Source organism: Tursiops truncatus, chromosome 13 (genome assembly GCF_011762595.2).
Source record: "Tursiops truncatus isolate mTurTru1 chromosome 13, mTurTru1.mat.Y, whole genome shotgun sequence".
NCBI lineage: Eukaryota > Metazoa > Chordata > Mammalia > Artiodactyla > Delphinidae > Tursiops > Tursiops truncatus.
In genome coordinates this window covers 80,659,662-80,682,034 of record NC_047046.1, presented here as the reverse complement: position 1 = coordinate 80,682,034, position 22,373 = coordinate 80,659,662, and the positions used below count along the sequence as shown (strand labels likewise).

The 22,373-nt window shown below is 39.9% G+C and overlaps 1 protein-coding gene across 2 annotated transcripts in view; it reads right to left on the bottom strand.

The window, feature by feature from the left end:
* DOK6 (docking protein 6) overlaps positions 1-20,118 on the bottom strand; it is a 412,918-nt gene extending 392,800 nt beyond the window's left edge. For both annotated transcript variants that reach the window (XM_019936445.3, XM_073790812.1), the window contains exon 1: positions 19,725-20,118. In XM_019936445.3, coding sequence (XP_019792004.1) covers positions 19,725-19,790 — 66 coding nt within the window. In that variant the 5' untranslated portion in view covers positions 19,791-20,118. The remainder of the gene's footprint in view (positions 1-19,724) is intronic.
* Between the last annotated feature and the right edge of the window lie 2,255 nt (positions 20,119-22,373).

Below are 22,373 nucleotides of genomic sequence, written 5' to 3'. Positions count from 1 at the left end.
AACTGTGGAGTACTTATACCAAGGAATAGTGTACAGAATAAAATGAATAAACAGAAACTCCATCAAAATGATTAAATCTCAAAAAACATAATCTTGAGCAAAGTCAAGTATGTTTCAGAAAGTTACAAAGTGTATGATTCCAGTTATATAAGCTGAAACTATGCAAAGCAACAGCACATATTACTAAAATAAATATAAAAATATAATAAATATAGAAAAACTATAGAAAAACTATAGAAAAAAACTATAGAAAAAAGCATAGAATTATAAACGTAAGTTTACTTCTGAAGTTACTGTGTTGGGGCTTCAACTTTACCCATTTTATTTCTGTTTTTAAAAAGTGAAGTAAATATAGCAAAATGTTATTTTTAAGACAGTTTTACGTTCTCTGCTTGAAATGTTTCATAACTTAAAGAAATATGGCAATATCGATTGCTTCTAAGGATGTGATATAAGTTCTCCCATTTCATTGGAACAACTGGAACAATTACTTGTGAGCAATCTGAAAACACCTAGTAAAGTGAAAATGCACATATTTTAAAAACTGCAATTCTAATTCTAACCACATACCTTGGAGAAACTTGGATACATAGGATCAAGAGAATTATATAAGTGTATTTGTTGAAGTATAGTCTATAATAGCAAAAATAGAAAAACCTCATTGATGTCCATTAACAGAAGAAGTATAGTTTATTTATGTAATACAGGACAATACAGCCATTGAAATGAACAAACTGGATATAGGTAGTAACATAGATAAATACTGAGTACAATTGTTCAGTGTGTTACTGTGATAAGATTGGTAAAATATGGGTAGTCTGTATGTGGCAGTTTGTAATACGATTCTATATAATTTCCAGTATGTTTGAAATATTATGTAATTAAAAAAACCTAAATGAAACAATGGTAGATAGTGTCGATAGCTTTGAATTACAAGTTTTAGTTTTAATTATTACTCTAGGTAATGAGAAACCATGGGAAAATTTAAGAGGGGGAATTATATGTTTCAAGCTGAAATTTAGGAAAATTAATCTGGCAGAAGTACAAGGGTGATCGAGCTGGCAGTAAAAAGAACTGTTGGAAAATCCCACCAACATTTGAGCCTGAAGTTATAGAAGCAGAATTTCAACTGGAAAGAGACCACAGAGGACAAAGACGTTTGCAGGCAGCACCAATAAGATATGGCATTTGGTTGTCTGTAGTGAATCAGAGAAAGGAAGAGCCAGTATCGTCTCTAAGATGTGGTAGTCATCTTGAAATGACTGGTAGTGTTAATAGAAATATCTACTTATATATGTTTATATGTGATGAAGTGCTCTATTTAGCCTCGTTGCATTGGGGTGCACTATGGGTATTAAGAAGGAAAGCTTTCATAAACATTTGGGCATATGCCAATCTGGAGATTGGAAGTGAGATTAAAATATCTACTTTAGATAAATCTTTTGGAAGTAGGAATAAAACTGTAGGGCTCAGGACTGAAAAAGGATTCTAAGAAAAAGAGGTAAGAGTTTAAGAAACAGACCATCAAGAGCAGTCTTGCAGTGGTGGGCACGGGGAGGGCAGGAGGAGGGGAGGAAGCCAGTGAAAGATGCAGCTGAAAAGGCAGAAGGACGCACAAATGTAGGGATTCCTCGCCTTCCACACAGACGTGACACCAGCTATTAGAAACAGAGCACATGCATTTAGGGCTGGAAATTGGTAAGGTGTATACAATGGAAGGCCCAGAAGTGGAGGGCTTCCTAGGTGATACTATGTGCTTCTATTAGCTGAAACGAAGTGACGGTCGGAAAAAAAACATCAAATGACAGAGAAGAGCTAGTCAAGCACAGCCCAGGAGGCCCAGCACACCAGGTGAGGAAGCATGGCAGCCCCGATGCAGGTGTGGCCAAGGCGTGATCAACCCTAGCGACCTTCACTCTGGTCACCATGCCTTCACTTACATCAATCCATGCACATCATTTTGCCAGACTAAAGTGTCTAAAACACCTTTAATCAAGTAATTGCTCTGGATTAAAATCCTGCCATGTTCCCACTTTGCGTCAAACATAAAACCCAGTGAAGCGTGTTGCCTAAAGCAAAGAAAGAGGTACTGTCCCAAAGGGGTGAAATATATAAAATACTCCAAAATGGTGATACTGCTTCACTGTGGCTAGTCAAGTCCGTGTCTGTTGTTTAGAAATACCACTATCAACAGGTAAAAGTCGTGCGGTCTACCATGTTCCTGCACTTTGAATATTTTATCTTATTTACAGCTTACAGTAACCTATGGAATAGCCTTTTGGCATGTGACACTCTATTTACAGATGAGGTACAGAGTTGGAAAGTCAGTGGAGTCAACTGAAGCTCTTTCTTTCCAGAGCTTTTCCTCCCCACTATACTGTGCTAATGCTTGAAGCTTGGAACTCTTGAGTTGAGGCTTAAATCGTGTGAATAATCTGAAATACTGAGTTTTCCTGAAGCAGAGGTTTGTGGAGAGTCATTTCAGAGACAAAAAGAATGTAGTCATTGCTAGAAGAGGGATAGCCATCAGCTCCATCGAAGTCATAAAATCACATATCATAAAAGTCAACATCAATGAGATGGAAGAAGACATTTCAGAATTACACTTTTGCATATAGGACTATTTTGGTAATGGTTTTCATGTTTAAAAATAAAGACAAGTGAGAAAATTTCATAATTCTCAAACACATTTAAAGCGACGCATGGACCTAGGTTTCAAGGCCGGCAGATTACACGCAGCAAAGGGAAAGTGTCAAAGAGCTCTGAGGACCCACTGGTGACATTATCTTTGAGATTAAGAATTGAGACACAGCAGAGACAAAGCACTACAACAGATATTAAATGGCTCCAATCTATATTGGGAGGAAACCTACATAAAATAGGTTATTAAGAAAAAGTATACCATGTCCTAGTCAAGGATGCCATATCAGAGGGCAGCCTCTACTGGGGTAAGAGTGAAATACATTGTCATCAAAATGTGTGCAGTAGTTAGCACAGGTATTCTGAGAAGAAACTAGAAATGAGTGTAAAAGAATGAAGCCTTCAGACTCAGTGTTATCTTACCTCCCTTAAAAATCACAGTCTTCCTCTGTAAAATAAAGATGATATCTGACCTACCCACTGAAGAAGGTGCTATTTTAAAGGGGGAACTGGGCTTCCCTGGTGGTGCAGTGGTTGAAAGTCCGCCTGCTGATGCAGGGGACACGAGTTCGTGCCCCGGTCTGGGAAGATCCCACATGCCGTGGAGTGGCTGGGCCCGTGAATCATGGCCGCTGAGCCTGCGCATCCGGAGCCTGTGCTCCGCAACGGGAGAGGCCACAGCGGTGAGAGGCCCGCGTACCGCCAAAAAAAAAACCAAGTTGTTGGTATGACTCTTAATGGAAAATTCCTCTTGCTCAAAAACAGTTATCATAAGGTTCTAATTCATATACTATTTGAAATTTCAAAACCAATATTAAAAATAAATATATACGTAAACAGTCAAAATAGCAACTGAAACAAATACAACACAAGAAATACATCTAATGTTATAGAACTTTTTTTTTTTTTTTAATTAGGTAGCCTTTACAGAAATAGAGACACAGATGTGGAGAACAAATGTATGGATACCAAGGGGGAAAGATGTGGGGTGGCAGGAATTGGGAGACTAGGATTGACACATATACATTACTGATACTATGTATAAAGTAGACAACTGTTGGGAACATACCATATAGCACAGAGAACTCTACCTAATGCACTGTGGTAACCTAAATGGGAGGGAAGTCCAAGAGGGAGGGAATATCTGTATGTGTATGGCTGATTCATTTTGTTGTGCACTGGTGTATACCACAACATTATAAAGCAACCATTCTCCAATAAAAATTAATTTAAAAAATTTAGGTAGCCTTTAAACAAAACTTATGCAAAACAAATGCACTTTGGGGGTTTTTGTTGTTGCATGGTGTGTTCTTAGGGAAGCTAAATTTTAGTGCTTTCTCAAAGAATTTTCAGAAAGTGTCTTGAGGTGAAGTTAAAAAGTATTATAAATTGAATAACATCTTTAGGTAAGATTTTTTTTTTTTTTTTTTTTTTTTTTTTTGCGGTACGGGGGCCTCTCACTGCTGCGGCCTCTCCCGTTGCAGAGCACAGACTCCGGACGCACAGGCTCAGCGGCCATGGCTCACGGGCCCAGCCGCTCCGCGGCATGTGGGATCTTCCTGGACCGGGGCACGAACCCGTGTCCCCTGCATCGGCAGGCGGACTCTCAACCACTGCGCCACCAGGGAAGCCCTAGGTAAGATATTAAGACATTTTCTAGCTGATATATCGCCTATTATAGCCTTTGCATTGCAATTCAGTTGATAATGCTAAAGCTAATTATGAAGAGGTAAATTACAAAGTGCCTCCAAGACAGCAGTGCCCTCCTCTATGTGTCAATCAAAACCCTGATAGTGCAGTTCTGAATATAAACTGATTCAACAATTCAGCAAAGATTTATTGACTGCCCGCTTTTGTGCCAGGCTAAGCTAGTCTGACATTGGTTCTTACCCATTGCTGTACCCCTTGTGCATAGTACATACTAGACTTGCAGGTACTGATGCTAATTTTCCTTTTCCTTCCTTTTACTGCTTCATCTTGATATATTTCATATTAATATACCCTTAATTAATACTAATAATTCATATTAATATACCCTTAATGTTAATATACAGTAACATAGTCTTGATATTTTTAATTGAAAAACGTACCAAATATGTTACAGATTCTAATTGCGTAGCAAAATGATTATTTCCTTCACCACTGATTCTGAATCCTAAATGAGTCAGATACCCAAATGCCTCAGGTGTTAAGCTATTTTTTAAAAGCAATTTTTCGGTTCCCCCTTCACTTTCTATCCAGGTACTGAAATTAACCTGTCATCAGAGAGCATAATAACTGAAACGTGTTCCTAGAGGCTGTATTTGGGACTTCATTTATTTTGTATTCTGGGCAGTTTTATTATCATTTAAAAAGGAGCTGCAACTAGGTATCACCTTGAGAATCAAAACAGATAATGGCACTTTTTGGATGGGAATGTAGCCAAGTGATCTCTTACTGGAGATACAAAATGAAATTTCATTGAATTGTTGCTGAACTTTATCTTCTCAGTAATGACATTTTCTAAAATTTGGACAAGGTGGCTCACTTTGAGCTCAAAAGCAAAGGTAGAGAAGTTTGCACTGCTGTTTGTCTCCAGAGTCAATGGAGTGTTCAAGCTGCTTGGCTCCTAGTAATTAAGGTGTCCTGTGGGCAAATATAGCTGATATAAAATAAACCTCATTTCACAGAGAACACTAATGTGCAACTGCAAAATAATCAACATTTATATTTTCAAACTAAAAAAACTTCTGCACAGCAAAAGAAACCATCCACAAAATTAAAAGGCAACCTATGAAATGGGAGAAAATATTTGCCAATCATGTATCCGATAAGGAGTCAATAACGAAAATATTTAAACAATTTATACACCTCAACAGCAAAAAAAACCAACAACACTCTTAGAAATGGGCAGAGGACTTAAATAGATATTTTCCAAAGAAGACATACAGATGGCCAACAGGTACAGGAAAAGGTGCTCAACATCACTAATCATCAGGGAAGTGCAAATCAAAGCCCCAGTGAGACATCACCTCACACCTGTTCGAATGGCTAACATCAGAAAGGCAAGAGATAACAAGTGTTGGCAAAGATGTGGAAAAAAGGGAACTCAGTGCACTTTGGTGGGCAGGGGAGTCAGTGCAGCCACTATGGAAAACAGTATGGAGGTTCCTCAAGAAATTAAACACAGAACTACATAGCATCCAGCAGTTTCACTTCTCAGTACATATTCAAAGAAATTAAAATCAGGATTCTAGTAGAGTTATCTACACTCCCATGGTCACTGAAGCATTACTCACATAAGGCTTTCTTTGCTTATGGGACCCCAATTCAAAAGGGCTGCAAAGATGCATATTCCTTTTCAAAGGGATACACTTTCAGTAGCTCTGTCAAGGACTTTGAGCATCAGAGACCAAGGTCTGTTTCAGATCTTTTAAACTACAGTTATTTAACGTTAACAAAGTACTATGAGGTTGGTATTCTTATCCTCATTTTACAAATAAGAAAAGTGAGGCTCAGAGGTATCACATTTGTAAAATGGGGCTACATTTTGATGCCCCGCTTACTTTTTTTTTTTTTTTTTTTGCGGTACGCGGGCCTCTCACCGCTGCGGCCTCTCCCGCCGCGGAGCACAGGCTCCGGACGCACAGGCCCAGCGGCCATGGCTCACGGGCCCAGCCGCTCCGCGGCATGTGGGATCTTCCCGGACCGGGGCACGAACCCGTGTCCCCTGCATCGGCAGGCGGACCCTCAACCACTGCGCCACCAGGGAAGCCCCCCGCTTACATTTTTTAATTAAACATTTTTGAGATAATTGTAGTTCCACGTGCAGTTATGAAAAATAATACAGAGTGACCCTGCATTCTCTTTACTCAATTTTCTCTATGGGAACATCTTATATAGTCCACTATTACAACCAGGATGTCAATTAATACGGTCAAGATACCAAATATCCCCATCACCACAAAGATCCCTCACATTGCCCTTTTATCACCCTATCCACACACAAACCCCACTTGCTCTCCCCTGTCTATAACCTCTGGCTACTACAAACCTATTCTTCACTTCTATAATTTTGTATCTCAAGAATGTTATATAAATGAAATCACACAGTTTATAACATTTGGGGATTTTTTTTTCACTCACTCAACATAATTCTCTCAAGATTCATCTTTGGGGGTTATCAGTGGTTTAATCCTTTTTATTGCTGAATAGTATTACATGCTGTGGATGTCCTACAGTTTAACCACTCACCCAATGATGGACATCTGGTTTGTTTTCAGTTTGGGGATATTTCAAATAAATCTGCTACAAACATTTGTGTACGGTTTGCCTGTGAACAAAAGTTTTAATTTCTCTGGGATCGATGTCCAGTGGATGGTACCGCTGACGATCGTATGGCCACTGCATAATTAGTTTAATTAAGAAACTGCCACATTGTTTTCACGAGTGTCTGAACCATGTCACATTCCCAACAGCAACGTATGAGTGATCCAGGTTTCCTGCCTCTTGCCAGTATTTGCTGTTGTCACAGGTTTTCATTTTAGCCTTTCCAATAGGTGTTTACTGATAACTCATGGTGGTTTTAATTTGCATCTCACTAGTGGCTAATAATGTTGAACATCTGTTCATGTGCTTATTTTCCATCTGCATATCAACTTTTGCGAAGGATCAGTTCATTTTTTTGCCCATTTTCTAACTGGATTATTGTTTTTTAAATTTAACTGCAGCATTTTAAGAGTTTTTTATTCAAGTTCTCTGTTAGAGACATGTAGCTCGTAAATAATCTCCCCTCCCGCAATAGCTTTCTTTAAATCCTCTTCACAGGCTCTTTCATAAAGCAAAAGTTTTTCATTTTTATGAAGTTATCAAGTTTTACTTTTAACATTTAAATCGCTAATCTATTTTGAGCTATAAGGTGTGAGGTTTATGTTGAGATTCATTCATTTTGCCTATGGATGTCCAATTGCTCCCAGAACATTTATTTGAAAGATATTCTTTCTTCACTGAATTGTTTCTGCACCTTTGTCAAAAATGTGTTGCGTACATTTGTGTGGGTTCCTCTTCTAGAACAAACTTTTTCATAATTATATAGGGTCTGAATGTATGCTTCCATTAAAGCTCCTAAACTTCTCCATGGGTGAACAGAGTAATTCACTAACTATGCTCTATACGTCCACATTAGGAGTGACCACAACAGAAAATGAATTCTAGTGTCTACATATTGTTAAGGACAATTGTTTAATAACCATTACTCTAAAAATTAGTTATTTTAGTATATATTTAGTATACATAGGATTTTAGTATATTTTAAAATTTAATCGCATCACTTCCAATAACGCCATTTTATCCATCGGATGTATTAGTTGCTATTAGTTGTAATCAAAGCTGACAATGGCTGACTTAGATGGAAAAACATTTATTCAATTTTTCATTACCTCAAATCAGGAATAGAGGCTGGAGAACCAGGTTCAAGACTAAGAAACCATAAGTGACCCATTAAATTATTAAAGTTTCTTGATGAAGCTATTGCTTTTGGACAGTTTGCATTGCTTCTACTTTTGCATCAATAAATTAGTCCAGGAGAAAGGACTATTCTGCGTGCCCTGTGAAGACTTCTCCACTGGGTTGCCTCTTGCATCAATAACTCAATGTCTAGACATGTAATTGGCAATACCAGCTCATTTCTCATACCCTAGTAGCAAGGAAGATGAGGAAATAATATTTTTGGTATTTTATCTTCTACAATGTGAGCCATTATTTGCTATCTTCAACATCCATAATGTGGGATTATTCTCCAAATAGTTGGAAGAACATTCAAATGCTGGGTGAAAAAAATAAATGATGGATGTCTGAACTGTATTGTTAATTGGTTTAGCTACTTCTTGAGGTATATTATAAACTATTTATCCTAGTTCAGTAGGGTTCTGTGGTAATATATAGTGATAAACAGCTTGCTTTGAAATTATTTTCTGGTGAAAAGTACTTCACTTATGCTAGAATCACTTGGGTAGATTAAAACCAAACCAAACAAATACAAACAAACAAAAACAATTCTACTGCCCAGAGATCAACTAAATAAGCCTCTCTGGGAGCCGATCTTGTCATTGCATTTAGTAAATACTAAAACAAACAAACTCAAAACCCCTCTCCTAGGATTGCAATGTGTATCCAGGGCTAAGAACCATTGCTTTAACAGGCAGAACTATTTGGCCTTGTTCATTAAGTCAAACCCTAGAGCAGGCTTAGAATCCTTGCCTTGTTTTCCCTCCATTTTTATACAGGGGCAGGTTAGACCCACGTACACTACCTGCAAAGTTGTAGTTAGTCCTATCACTTAAATATCTTCATTTTTCTTCAACTTCACTATCACAAACCCTAGTACTAATGTGGAGGTAAATAACCTGTTGAAAACATTTCAAGACAAAATTCCCACAGGGAGAGGGTCTCACTACTAGGGAAGAGCTACAGCTGACCCTCTTGGCTCTCAGTGGAGTTCCAGAGGACCACATGGCCTCTAGCTCTCACAAAGAAATCACTATAAAACTCAACCAGCTGGGGCTGCTCCATTCCTGTTAATGGTGGACCAGGTAATTTAGGCCAGCCTTTCTGCTGTTGATTAGAAATGCTGGACAAATACAAAAATCATCTATCTGAAGGCATTGAAGACTACCAAGGATAAAAACTGAGAATTTTTAATAGGAAATTCTAAAAATTAGAATGAAATGAAAATCCTAGACCTGAAAAAATTACTTAAATTGATAATAATGAATAGGGTTAACAGTAGATTATTCACAGCTGAATAGAAAATTAGTGAACTGGAAGAAATTTCAGTAGAAAACATCCATCCTGAATCTTCAAGACACAAAAATAGGGAAAAGAAAAGGTATAAAGGCACAGACATATGGTACAAATGATCTAACATATGAGTAAGGAAGAAGAGAAAAAATGGACAGAACTGATATGTGAAAGAGTAATAGTGGATAATTTTTTAGAACTGCAGGAAGATATCAAGCTAACGGAATTAAGAAGCACTATAGACCCCAAAATAATGAACAGAATAAAAACTACACCTCCACATATGACAGCAAAACTCCTGAAAACCAGGAAAAGAGAAAGTTACAAGCAGCCTGAGGAAAAAAAGGCTAATCCTTTTCAAAAGGTAGCAATATGACTGACAGCTGACTTCTCAATGCAAACAATAATAGGTTGAAGAATTGTTTGTTCTCAGTGCTGGAAAAAATACTTCTACATCGGTGATTCTCCATCAGAGCTAGCCACTAGAATTACCAGTGCCTTTTCTGGATACTAACACCCACTCCTATTTGGTCTCCTTGCCAAAAGTCCTACCTGACTACAATCCTTTCTACACACCCGAGATTCAGGGATGTTGCTGACTTGAGAATGAACATTTAACCTTTCCTGTAAACACATCAGTGACTTCCTGGATTCTCAGGACAGAGCAAGCTCCTTTATTCTGGCCCTTTACCTCAACGTTCCACACCCATCCCAAGGACTCCAGCATGCAGTCCCTCACAAATATTGAGAATCTTTTTTTAATAGAGGGCTAAGTAATGTAGAGAATTATGCAAAATATCAGGATGCAACAGTATGAGTGTTAAGTAGCCTTTGGAGCGTTAAACAGTTGTTATGTTTTAAATGTATAGAAGAGTACATTTCATACTTATACATAAATTTGGTACCTTATAGCTAAACATCATGATTTGGCACTGGATGTACTTTTATTTAGAAGAATTACATAGCTAATACTTAAAGATTCCAAAGTGTAATGAAGTTTATAAAAGCATCAGTAAAATGACATGGGTCCTTTCTACAGCATAGCCCCAAGGGTCCTTAAAGCACTCAGAGAGATGTATTCCTTTTCCCTAGTAAGTTAAATGAAAAGGCATAGTTTTCGAAGCAAGTTCAAATATGTCAAAAGTATGTTTTTGTTCTTTTTCTTGAATAGTATGTGAGAAGTTTCACTAGAGTTATGTAGACAGAGATAAATACAGAATTTTCTCTTACTGGTTGCCACCCTTTAAAAGTTATAGTTTTTGAAAGATACACTAAATTTCAATTTTAGACTAATATCAAATATTTTTTCCAAATAAAGTATAATGTGAACATGTAACAATTTACATTTTAAAAAGTGTGCTAAGACATTTTGTGCACATTTTCTTCTCCTGGAGTTGGGCTAGGTGCTTTTACAGAGTCAGGAAGGATAACAATTCAGCATGAATGAGGACTAACAGACCATTTGGAGATATATACATATTCTATTTAATATATAACATATATATCACATTATATATATGCATGTATCTATGTATGTGTACATATGTACACACGTATACACAAACACACATACATGCATATTCAAAAGGATAGTGAATGGTCAGGAAAAGTAATTTCATATTTACAAAGAAGAAATCATGAGGAGAAAATTAACTACACGTTTACACACGCAATACATCTTATATAAAAGTTTACAAATGTAGGTGACAAAGGCATATAGCCAATTTAGAAAAATAAGGAAACTAAGGGAAAAAAAAGGAGCATCATTTCGGTATACCTATTTCAACTCCTGCCACTTAAGAGTAGCAAGCCACACAAATAAACACACAACCCACCCCAGCCTCTCAGAGTTCAGGGTATACTTCAGTGCTGCCTGATATTAAAGCAACAGGGTAACACAATCACACTTTTTGCTGCATAACTATGTCACCTTTTGTGCCAGATCCCAGTAAATGTTTATTATTTTTTTACTTGTGTTTTTCTTTAAATAAACTCACTTTTCATTAAGTTCATTCAAACATAAGCTTTTATATGACAACCTTAAACAAAAGATGGCTTTTCATAAATAAAGATAATGGTAAAATAAATAGATTTAAATATTTTTACAACATTTTAAATTCTACCAGGACACTGTAGGTTTTTGAAGCCTGTTTTCCTTTCGTAAAAGAAGAGATTAGCTGAGTTTTAGACGGTACAATGAAAATGAAATCAAGGCCATTCAAGTGGCCTGGAGAAATATCTGTACAGAACCTCCTTACTGTGGCGTATATTCTTTCATTACATAGCTCTTTTTTTCCCTCTTTTTTGAGACATAATGGACATATAACTTTGTATAAGTTTAAGGTATACAAGTTAATGATTTGATATGTATATACTGTGAACTGATCAACACAATAAGTTTAGTTAACATCCATAACCTCACACAGCTGCAATTTTTTTCTTGTGATAAGAACTGTTAAGATCTACCCTTCTAGCAACTTTCAAATATACAATACAGTATTGCTAACTATAGTCACCATTGTATATATTACATCCTCAGAACTTATTTATCTAATAACTGAAAGTGTGTACTTTTGACCTCCTTCACCCATTTCCATCACCTCCCACCTGCCAAACACACTTTTATATGCAATACAGTTAGCTTAAGGCTAAGTTAATGATAATATTTGCTTTACACTATGTTACCAATTAAAGAAAACACATTTACTTCGAATAGTACACATATCTGTTACTACCTGTCCACATATTTTGCAAAGTGGAAACTGTTCATAGTAGATATAACACTGAACTTGAAGTTATAAAACCTAGATTTGAGTATACGCACTCACACATACAAACCCAATCTGTATCTCTGTAGACCTGGCTGATTCATTTTACTTCTTTTAAATTTTAGCTTATGTATAAAATGGGGTTAAAAACTAAATATACTTTCAAAAGTATGCTGGGAGAATTATAAAATATACGTGAAAATTCTTTATAAGCTGTAAGATGCATGGTACACCCAATGCAACATGATTATGTTACTATTATACAGTCTCAAATTAGGGCTTCCCTGGTGGCACAGTGGTTAAGAATCTGCCTGCCAAGGCAGGGGACATGGGTTTGAGCCCTGGTCTGGGAAGATCCCATCATGCCATGGAGCAACTAAGCCCAGGCACCAGAGCTACTGAGCTTGTGCTCTAGAACCCATGAGCCACAACTACTGAGCCCGCATGCCACAACTACTGAAGCCCACGTGCCTAGAGCCCGTGCTCTGCAACAAGAGAAGCCACCACAAAGAGAAGCCTGAGCACGGCAACAAAGACCCAATGCAGCCAAAAACAAATTAATTAATCAATTTTTTTTAAAAAGTCTCAAACTTCACTGTATCAATTTTTTTAAAAAGTCTCAAACTTCACTGTATTTGTCCTCCAAGTCATTTTACTGTTAAGCCAAGCTTTATGCAATGGAGTCAGTAAAATAGCAGGCAAAGCACTTTGCACATGTTCAAAGATTACAACCACCATTCATTTCAAATAACACGAAAATAGTTTTCTTTATTAAATGAATTGCTGTTCTCTGCTCATAACAAAATATCATTCCTTATTCCATCCAGTTTGACCGACAGGTGCAATATTCTCAGTGGGAAATAGTGTTATAATGTAAAAATGAATTACTCAGAAGATAATCCTTCCCTGTATCTTAAAATAAAAACTAATGGCCACCATTGTAAAGCAATTATACTCCAATAAAGATGTTAAAAAAAAAAAAAAAAAACTAATGGAGATTTATGCAGAAAGTTAACGAAAATGTTCTCTACCTAGAATTCTTGGCCTCTCTGGACAAGTTACCCAGAGCTTGAAGAATAAAGAAAATACCGTGAGTAAAATGAAGCAAAAGCTATAAACTGAAGGCAAAGAAACTATAGTATACTTTATTTTAATTAGTTTGTCTCAATTGGTAGAAATTACTTTTTCCTTTAAACTAGCACTTCAAAATTTACAAAATCTAGAGATGATCTGTAGATGGTGGGAATACAGGTAGCTTTTATTTGTATTGCTTGCTTTTTAAATTCTACAGTGTCTAAAACAAAGTGGATGGAAACAGAAACAGACCAACGATAGGAATACTCAATAGTCTTAGTAGTAGTCACATGGCTTATTATGACCCAAATAGAACAACACATTAGAATAAAAATACTTCAAAACAATGACACCGATTTCAAATACATATGTTATTTTATACTCATGTTATTTTATACTCATCCCCAATGTCAACCATTATCGAGCACTTCTGAAATACTTTTAAGGAAATTGGGAATGTAAAACTTACAAAGATAGTTGACCACTGTTTGATTACGCTATTTTCGTCCTTTAAAAGATTTCCCTGAGTACTGAGTAAAATCTTTGTTATCTGAGGGAATGCCAGCTTTTAAAGTTCACCTTGACAGCAGTCATCTGTAAACCTAGCAAGTCAAAAACTGAGATGTGAACTCTTATATCTCACACCTGATTTAATGGCTTCCCCCAGGTATTGCATGGGCATAATCATTTACTATCAAAGCCAGCAAAATGTCTGGCTTTGGTTTTTACAGTTAGGCTTACTTTTATTGTCTTTGCTTTTGGCTTTAAGTTTTGAAAATTCAAAGAAACTCAGGCATGTCCATATGCATACATAGGGATGTTTTAAAAAGGAAAAAGTCTCACTAATTCAGATAATAGAATTTCTTTAGAATAGCTAAAATGTCATATACACAAACATACGGTTGCAAATAAATTAGTATAGAGAGATTGAATAGAAGGTATACAAGACCATTTTCTACTCTAAAATTCTAAGAACAAGTGATTTTTGCAGACATATATATAGATACAGAAATAAGTGGTATGTACACATGTTAAATGTATACATAATAGCCACCATAAATAAAAATCTGAAAGAGAAAGAGAGCTCAAATAATTAAAATTTTTATACATTCTAAATCCATATTTAATGAGAAAGAGGTAAATGATAAATCACCATGGATATAATGGATCCATTTCAGAAAGCAAAATGCCCAGGATATACAATATTCACAAATGGGTAAAGATTTAAAGGCACCCAATACAACTTCTACATCTTAAATACTTAAATTGAGAACTCATATCTGAGGTAATGATCCTGAAAGTTCTTTTGAACTTTTGAATGGTCAGAATTATTGTTATTTATATATCTTATCTTAAATACATTTATTGTATCTAATTCTTGGCAAATTGGTAATGCATTTCATACATGATATAATCGCTCTTCACAAAATAGTTTCTAGAGATTTGGGAGACCAGAGAAATTTTCAAATGCTCTATGGACCAAAAACGATGCAAATGCACCCACAAAAATTCCCATTCATATTAATGAGGGAGATTCTGTAACGGGATAAATTTTCAAAAACATCTCTCATAAATACTCTCTTCCATCATCAGATAAAAGCTGTTTGTAAAAGGACAGGAAAATTCAGAAGAGTTTACGAGAAGCAGATAAATAATCATCAAACCAGGTATGGGGGTGTCTCAAGGTTTTAATCAAGGAGGGAGAGAGGGCATGAGATAGATGAATCCACAATAATTGTTAAAACAAATGGAGACTATGCAAAAGAGAAAATCCTGAATAGATGATTAGCTCATAAAGTTGGTGCTCATCAAATACTCCAAAATTGTGCTCTATATTTCCCTGCTTCCCTTACAGCCAGGTGGGGACAAGGAGATTATTACTGACCTAGTGTACTATGAGCGGTGGTGATATAGGAGGTATCCACTGTTAACAACCTTGACTTAATACAACATGACTCTGGAATATTCACACACACACACACACCCCCAGTGTACGCCACCTGATAAACAGGAGATGCTCCACGATTTGACCATTTGTTGCACATGTAATACCACCCTATCCTGAGACACTCCTTCAATACCCACACAAACCAATCCAATCTCTCAGCTAACTTTGAGTAAGAACTAGAAAAAAAAGCTACATAAAATACTACTTGTCTATGCACAACGTGCCTGTGAATATTCACAATGATGTATTTGAATAGAATTCCTTGAAAACAATGATGTGACAGTCTAGAAGCAGTCAAACTGCAGAATTACTGTAGACTATTTGCAGGCTGGAATTTGTACACTGGTGGCAATGATGGTGATGATATGGTGATATCATTGCATAATGCTGCATTTACTTTTGCTACATTTATAGAGTCAATAAGCCCCATATAAAGTTAGTAACAGTTTCAGCAATTGTGTTCTTAGTTTATCTGCAAACCAAGAACAGGTTGGATATTTTGCAATATATGCCTTGCTGACTAAATTTAACCTATTAGAGGTCAGAAGAAAAATAGATAATAAAGGCTAAGAGATAAACAATATTGACCAAAAAGCATTTGCTTTGTTTTATATTTATTAGAGTTTTTAAGTACTCTTTTCTTAAAAAAAAAAAATACTGGCCACCATGGTATCTTGTGAATTATAATATAAATCATGCAACAGATAAGATGGTGAGAACTAAACTACAGTAAGCGCTTTTAAATCCTGCAAAAGGAAAACAATATATTTATAGAAATGGTAATGTAATATAACGAAAAATTAATAGAGAATTTAAAGAAATGATTCTTTATAAGAGTCATCATTATACTTTTAATGATTTAATACCTTCAAAAATGTAATGACTGGGACTTCCCTCGTGATGCAGTCGTTAAGAATCTGCCTGTCAATGCTGGGGACACGGGTTCCATCCCTGGTCCGGGAAGATCTCACATGCCACGGAGCAACTAAGCCCTGCGCCACAACTACTGAGCCTGCTCTCTAGAGCCCGTGAGCCACAACTACTGAAGCCTGCGCTCCTAGAGCCCGTGCTCCGCAATGAGAAGTCACCGCAATGAGAAGTCCACGCACCGCAATGAAGAGCAGCCCCCACTCGCCACAACTAGAGAAAAGCCCGCGTGCTGCAGCGAAGACCCAACGCAGCCAAAAATAAATTAATAAATAATGACTTAACAAGCATATTTTTTAAAGGACAAGAGTAAAATTCAGGAAGATGATTCTATTTTTTCTCAAAATTATTTTCCTAAATGGAAGAAAAACTGATTAATGATCCAAGACAAATTTGAAAGCAAACAACAAAAAAAAAGTTTAACACTTACTACTTCACCCAACTATTTGGCTAAGGAATTATCCTCAACAGGTAGCACTAGGTTCTGTAAAAAGACACAGGGCAGGGGCCCTTTCAAACACTTTGACCTGGAAGCACCTCTGGAAGGGGTGCCCTACTGCCTAGAGGGCAGGAAATGCTTTTCTGCCCTCATTCAGCATAATAATAAGCACTAACTTGTGAGGAGTAAAGGGCACATTAAATATTTTATCTCAAAATATATTTTCATGTCATCATTTTCATCTCTGATACAACTGGCCTCACAACCAGGCCTTCTTCTCCCTTAGAATACTATAAAATTTGGTTCTTGAAAGCATGCATTCTACCCATACTAAATCAAATATCTGTGCATATTTAATTAGAATTATTTTTATTGTGAAATTTAATTTTGAACATAACCCATAAAAGAACCATTATGTATCCTCTGAGTTAAAAGTATTCTTTTATTTAGAAAAGTTCATAGTTCTGAGCCCATAAAATTATGAATATGTATTATTAACTAGGAAAACTATGCTTAGATAATTCCTATAACTGATTCCTATCATCTAATGCTTAGATAATTCCTATAACTATGATTTTGGGTATGATTATACATTTTCATTTTTAAGGCACATGATATTCACTTAGTGTTTTACTATCTTACGGGACCCATTTAACTTATTAAGCTTCACAGAATCATCTGTGTGAAGTTCTGTCATTGGAATTCACCCTTCTGAATACTAGCATATTCTGAATAGAAAAGTTGCTAAAGTTTTTTAAAATAAATAGTATTCTCAAAAATAGTCAAGGTTAATTTAGTTTAATATTTTGATATTAAAACAATGCAAACTGTTTCAACATCAAACTCTGAAGTAAACATGCTTTTATTGTTTTCTGTGAAGGCTGTCCTTTACACATGCATAGCTCTAAACAGTGGGTGTGGAAAGAGATGCTTTGGAAATGAAATAAACATCTGCACACATCTTTAGGGGGGAAACGGTGTATGGTGTTCTAAAAGGGCATTTCAAAGGCTGTAAATGCCATAGTTACCCAAGAAACATTCAGTGCTCTTTCCCTGGATCCTATCTTATAATTAAGATGCAAATTCAGTTTTAATTATATGAAATCCTGGAAAGCTCTGATGGGGGAGGAATCCTATAGACTCCAAGGCCAAGTGCACAAGGCGGGGTTCTCAGCGTTCTGTTCCTTAGTCTGATTTTCACGTACACGGTGACTGTGGAAGCAGATGCACATCTCCCCGGGGGACTTAAATCATCCATTAGCTTATAGCGTGTGAAGTGTCAGACACAATTGAGATTTCAAGAAGACGCAAGAGCGAGAATGATGAGCAAGCATCCCGTGGGAGAGCAAAGGGCTTCAAAGGTCAAGTTCCTGGAACAGTTCTTACCCCCCTCTCCGCCCTCCGCGCCCCCAAGCCCTAGCTCCGAACCTCCTGTCTTGGCCGATGGCTGTCAGGGTGACAGATTTGAGCAATACGTCCGGGCCGCGAGAAGCCATCAGCCTGCCGGACAACTGCAGCTTTTCACGAGGGTTCTTCCTTCACTCCCTGGGAAAGAATGAGGCGCATTCTTCTACCCAGGAGCGGCCCTTGAAACCCGGCCGAGGGTCTGCACGCCGCGTCTGCCCTCTCTCGCCAGGCGGGGCGCGCAGCAGCGCACCGAGGCGCCAGGCGGGGGCGAGGGGAGCTTTGTCCTCACCCAGGTTTGTGCTCCCCACTTCTACAGGTCTGCTGAAGTTGGAGAATGGGTCCCGTGTGTCCTTGGGGTACAGTCTGCATCTCGAACGTGAAACCCAACGGGGGCAGCACAAAAAGGCAAGTCTGCCTGTCCCCTCCCTCCTCCCCCAACACCTGTGTCCACCAACTCGCGCAAAGCGGCTTCTGGGTGCGAGGTGATCCTTCCTCTTTTAGGGACTCTACCCCACCTTAGTTTTCTAACGATACGTTTAGCATTTATTTTCTTTCTCTTTCTTTCTTTCTTTCTTTCTTTTTAATGAGAATAACGAAGTTCTCCCTCCTTCTCTTTCCCTCTCCAAGTTAGAGTAATTCATCCATTCAGCAGGGAAGGCAGCGAATGTTCTCGTTCAAGGCCGCTTTGCCCCAGGATTCCGGAGCTCCGTAGCGTGAGGTGGACATCCAGGGAATCCGGAAAGCGGGCACTTTGGCCCCCAGATCGAGTTTCCCTCGCGTTCTGGACAGGCCCACCCAGGCCGGCCTCGGGTGCCCACTCCCCCAGCGCGCGCTCCCGCGGGGACCTCTGCCCGTCGCTCCGACCGTCCCCCCACGTCTGCTCACTCTGGCGTCTCTCGGCCCAGGTGCCCGCCCTCCCCTCCCACTCCCTGCAGCCCACCTCCCAGGTCCTCTAGGGCCGTCTACGCGTTCCTCTTACCTCCTCATCCGGTCACTGGAGAAGTTTTAAACCCTCGGGGGTCTACACTGTTTCTCTCCCAAGTCGGGCAGAGCATATTTCAAAAAACCAAGAGAAGGTCTCCCTAAACTTTTCTGTCGTGAACGCTCCCGTGTCAGCGGCCGTGAGCACACACCTGCGTGCACGCGGACTTCGGTCCACCTGTCCGGGCGCACTCGCGGCCAGGGAGCCTGCCGGTGGGCAACTGCTCAGGGAGCACGAAACTCGCCGGCAGTCGCTGGCAGGGACGCGGGGCGCAGGCAAGGCATCAAAAGAGAATTTCGAAGCGGGCTGGGGAAGCGGGGAAAATGGTGATTCTAAACGCACACACACACACACCAGAGCGTGTGTCCACGTCCTGCACACAGAGCAGTTGTACCCGAAGGCACACACTCCTGAGAACAGAGCATTGTGGATTGCTCTGAATATAAACCCCCTCTGGGGCGCATTCATCTCGGAACTGACCATCCCTTTCGCCTACAAGACTTCTTAGTCTGGGTCTAAACCAGCGCCGCGCACATGAGGACGGGGACCCAGGCGCTCCCGGAGCCCTCAGCCGGGTCTGCAGAGCCCCCCGAGGCAGGTGCGGGCCCCCAGCCCCGCCGAGCAACAAGCGGGCCGTCCGCGGGAGAGCCGGGTCCTTCTTTGCCTCTGCCCCCGAGTGGGTCACCTCTCCCCGCCCCGCCCCCCATCGCCAGCTGCGCCAAACGGGCGCAGGGGAAGGAGAAAGCCTAGCGAGCGACTCACCCCCAGCTTCCTGCTGCGGATTTTCACGTAGCCCTGCTTGACTATGTCGTTAAAGTTGGAGGCCATGGCCAGCGCGTTCGGCTTCCCCGAGTCGAGAGCTGCCGTCCGCCACGGGGTCCGCGCAGGTCTCGCATCCAGCCGGCCGCCGCCAGCCGCCGCCCGGTGCCCCCGAGCTCCCGCCGCCGGGGACGCAGCTGGGTGGCAGGGTGACCGCGGACGGGGAACGCGGCCCGGCGCCGCGAACAGCGCCCGCCCTGCGCGTTCCGGTCCTCACCTTCGCCCCCCGCCGCCGCCTGCTGCTGGCGCCCCCTCCGCGCAGCCGCCGCCCCCGGTAGCACCCACGGGCTGGCGCCTCACTCGGCGGCGCACAGCTGGCCGGAGTGCACCATCGCGGCTCCCCAGCGCGGGGGGGAGGGGCGGAACGGGGGGGGCGGGCCGATTCGCCGCCCGGCTCCCTCCCCCTGGCCCGCGGGGTGGCTGGGCTAGAAGATACTCGGAAGACGCGCCCCATCACTCGCGACTCGGGCGGGGAGCTCCTCCCGCCACCCGCGCCCTGGGTCCCGCTCCCACCCGGCTCCCTGTGCCAGCCACGCTCTCCCGGGTGCGGGATTCCTGAGGCCACGGCTCCTCATTCCCGGGCTCTTAATCTCCGCGCCCAAGCTGGACACCGGGGAAAGGGCGGTGGGGATCCTCCCAGGGAAGAAGGCCAACGGGAGCTAGGCAATTGTTTATTTCAATGGCCGTGTTTTACAGTGCATTTTTATTCCTAAGCGCACGCTCGCGCTCCAGGTCTTTGCCCCGTTAGGTTAGGAACTGTAAATCGACGCCAAGCCCTTCCCGGTGCACACAAAGAGACCAATCGTGCGCATGTGTCTAATCCCTCTGCTGCTGGAAAGACTGGAGCAATCAGGCGAGGCCCCGGTCTCCGACGTCCTCTCCCGAAGAAGCCGTGAGCGCTGGAGTGGAGTGATTTATGCCCGCGGGTTAGTTAACTATGACTAAAAGTGGCTCGTGGCTTTTCATCTTCTAGGGGAAATGCAGACCATAGCAGTTACCGGTGGATGCAAATGATTTATGGAAATGTTCCACTCGTAAAAACAAAACAATGAAGAACTCTGACCCCTTTATGTAGGAACGCGTGACATTTAGAAGTAGGCTATTCTCTGTTGTAAAGAAATTTTAATCTAAAAATTACATCCGTTTGATAAGATTCAAGGAAAAATGAGGGAGTATTAAATGTTGGTTGGGGACAATATATGGATTTTTGCTATAGGGAAGGATATTTAATACATAGTAAGGATGTTTCTAATTAAGAAAAATAATGTATAATGATTGAAAATTTTCTAAGTGACTTCTTTATAGAGTCTATGTTTAATAAGAGTTCAAAAGATCGTGTTTATTTCTGCTTATTTTGGTGAGCAGTATTTTTCCATGTTCTCAGTTTAAATTTCTTAGCCCTATTGGGAACATAACAATAGTAAGAGAGAAAGGAAACTACTTGATTGAGGCGAGAAAAATATCAAAACCTGCAGGATAAAGTAGCATGCCCCTCACCCTACCAAATGGACGCCCCAAAGGTGATTTTGGTCCCATCATTAGCAAGAGTCTCTATGCAGAGCCCATATAACCCAACGGCAACTCTAACCTGGCTGAACAGCACACTATTCCTATCCATTCATTTATTTAGCAAGCATTTGTTTGGATATCCGCCATGCAGAGGGCCAGGTGCCGGGGCAGACATATCCAATCACATGGCAAGATTCCTTAGGCTGCCACTCAGAATGAGTTCAAATTCTGATACTTGCAGAAAACTTGCGTAAACTCCCTGTTAACTTGGTGTGATTCCCCTTCTCCAAATACGTGGAGCATGTGGTCCAGCCCACACATTTGTTACTATTTCGTACACTACATGGCTGTTATTTCTTTTCTTCATGTGAAGACTGTTTTAGATTTGCTGATACTTTAAATACATTATTCAATTCAGTCCTCTTTGCAACCCAAGGATATTGGCTATTTAATAGATGAGGAAACTGAGGCTCAGAGATGTTCAGTTTCAGAGGCACAATTTCAAGATAGGTTTTGTGTCCACAATAATTTCCCTGACCACTAACTTCCACCATCCTTTATATAATAATCGGTTTCCACAAATTGATTGTAAGCTGTTTGAAGTCAGGGATTAATTTTGTCTCAGCAACAATCTTAAGGCATACCCAAGGATAAGGTAAGGTTGGTAACTCTGGCTTTTAAAGATTATGGAATGATTTTGCCTTTGTTCATATGCTTATGTAGGTCTTTATAATACCCTAATACGATGTAAATATTACCCTATATTTGTTTGATTCTTATATTGCTGGTACAGCAATTTGTGTGTGTGTGTGTGTGTGTGTGTGTCTATGACAAAATACCCTCCCCCTCTTTTTATATTGTTTGTTAGCCTCTTGAAAACACTAGGTTATGTAATATAAATTTGTCATGTAAATTCTTCTAGGTCTGGGTTGGTTGCTTGTATTCTCATGGCATAATTTATTTTAGTCACCTAAGCCCCAAACTAGTAATGTGACTTAGACATTTGAGTACATTCTTCTTTTTGTTTTCAAGAATAATTGATGAGGTGCTGTATATATCCTACTGAATCACATCAAAGCAAAC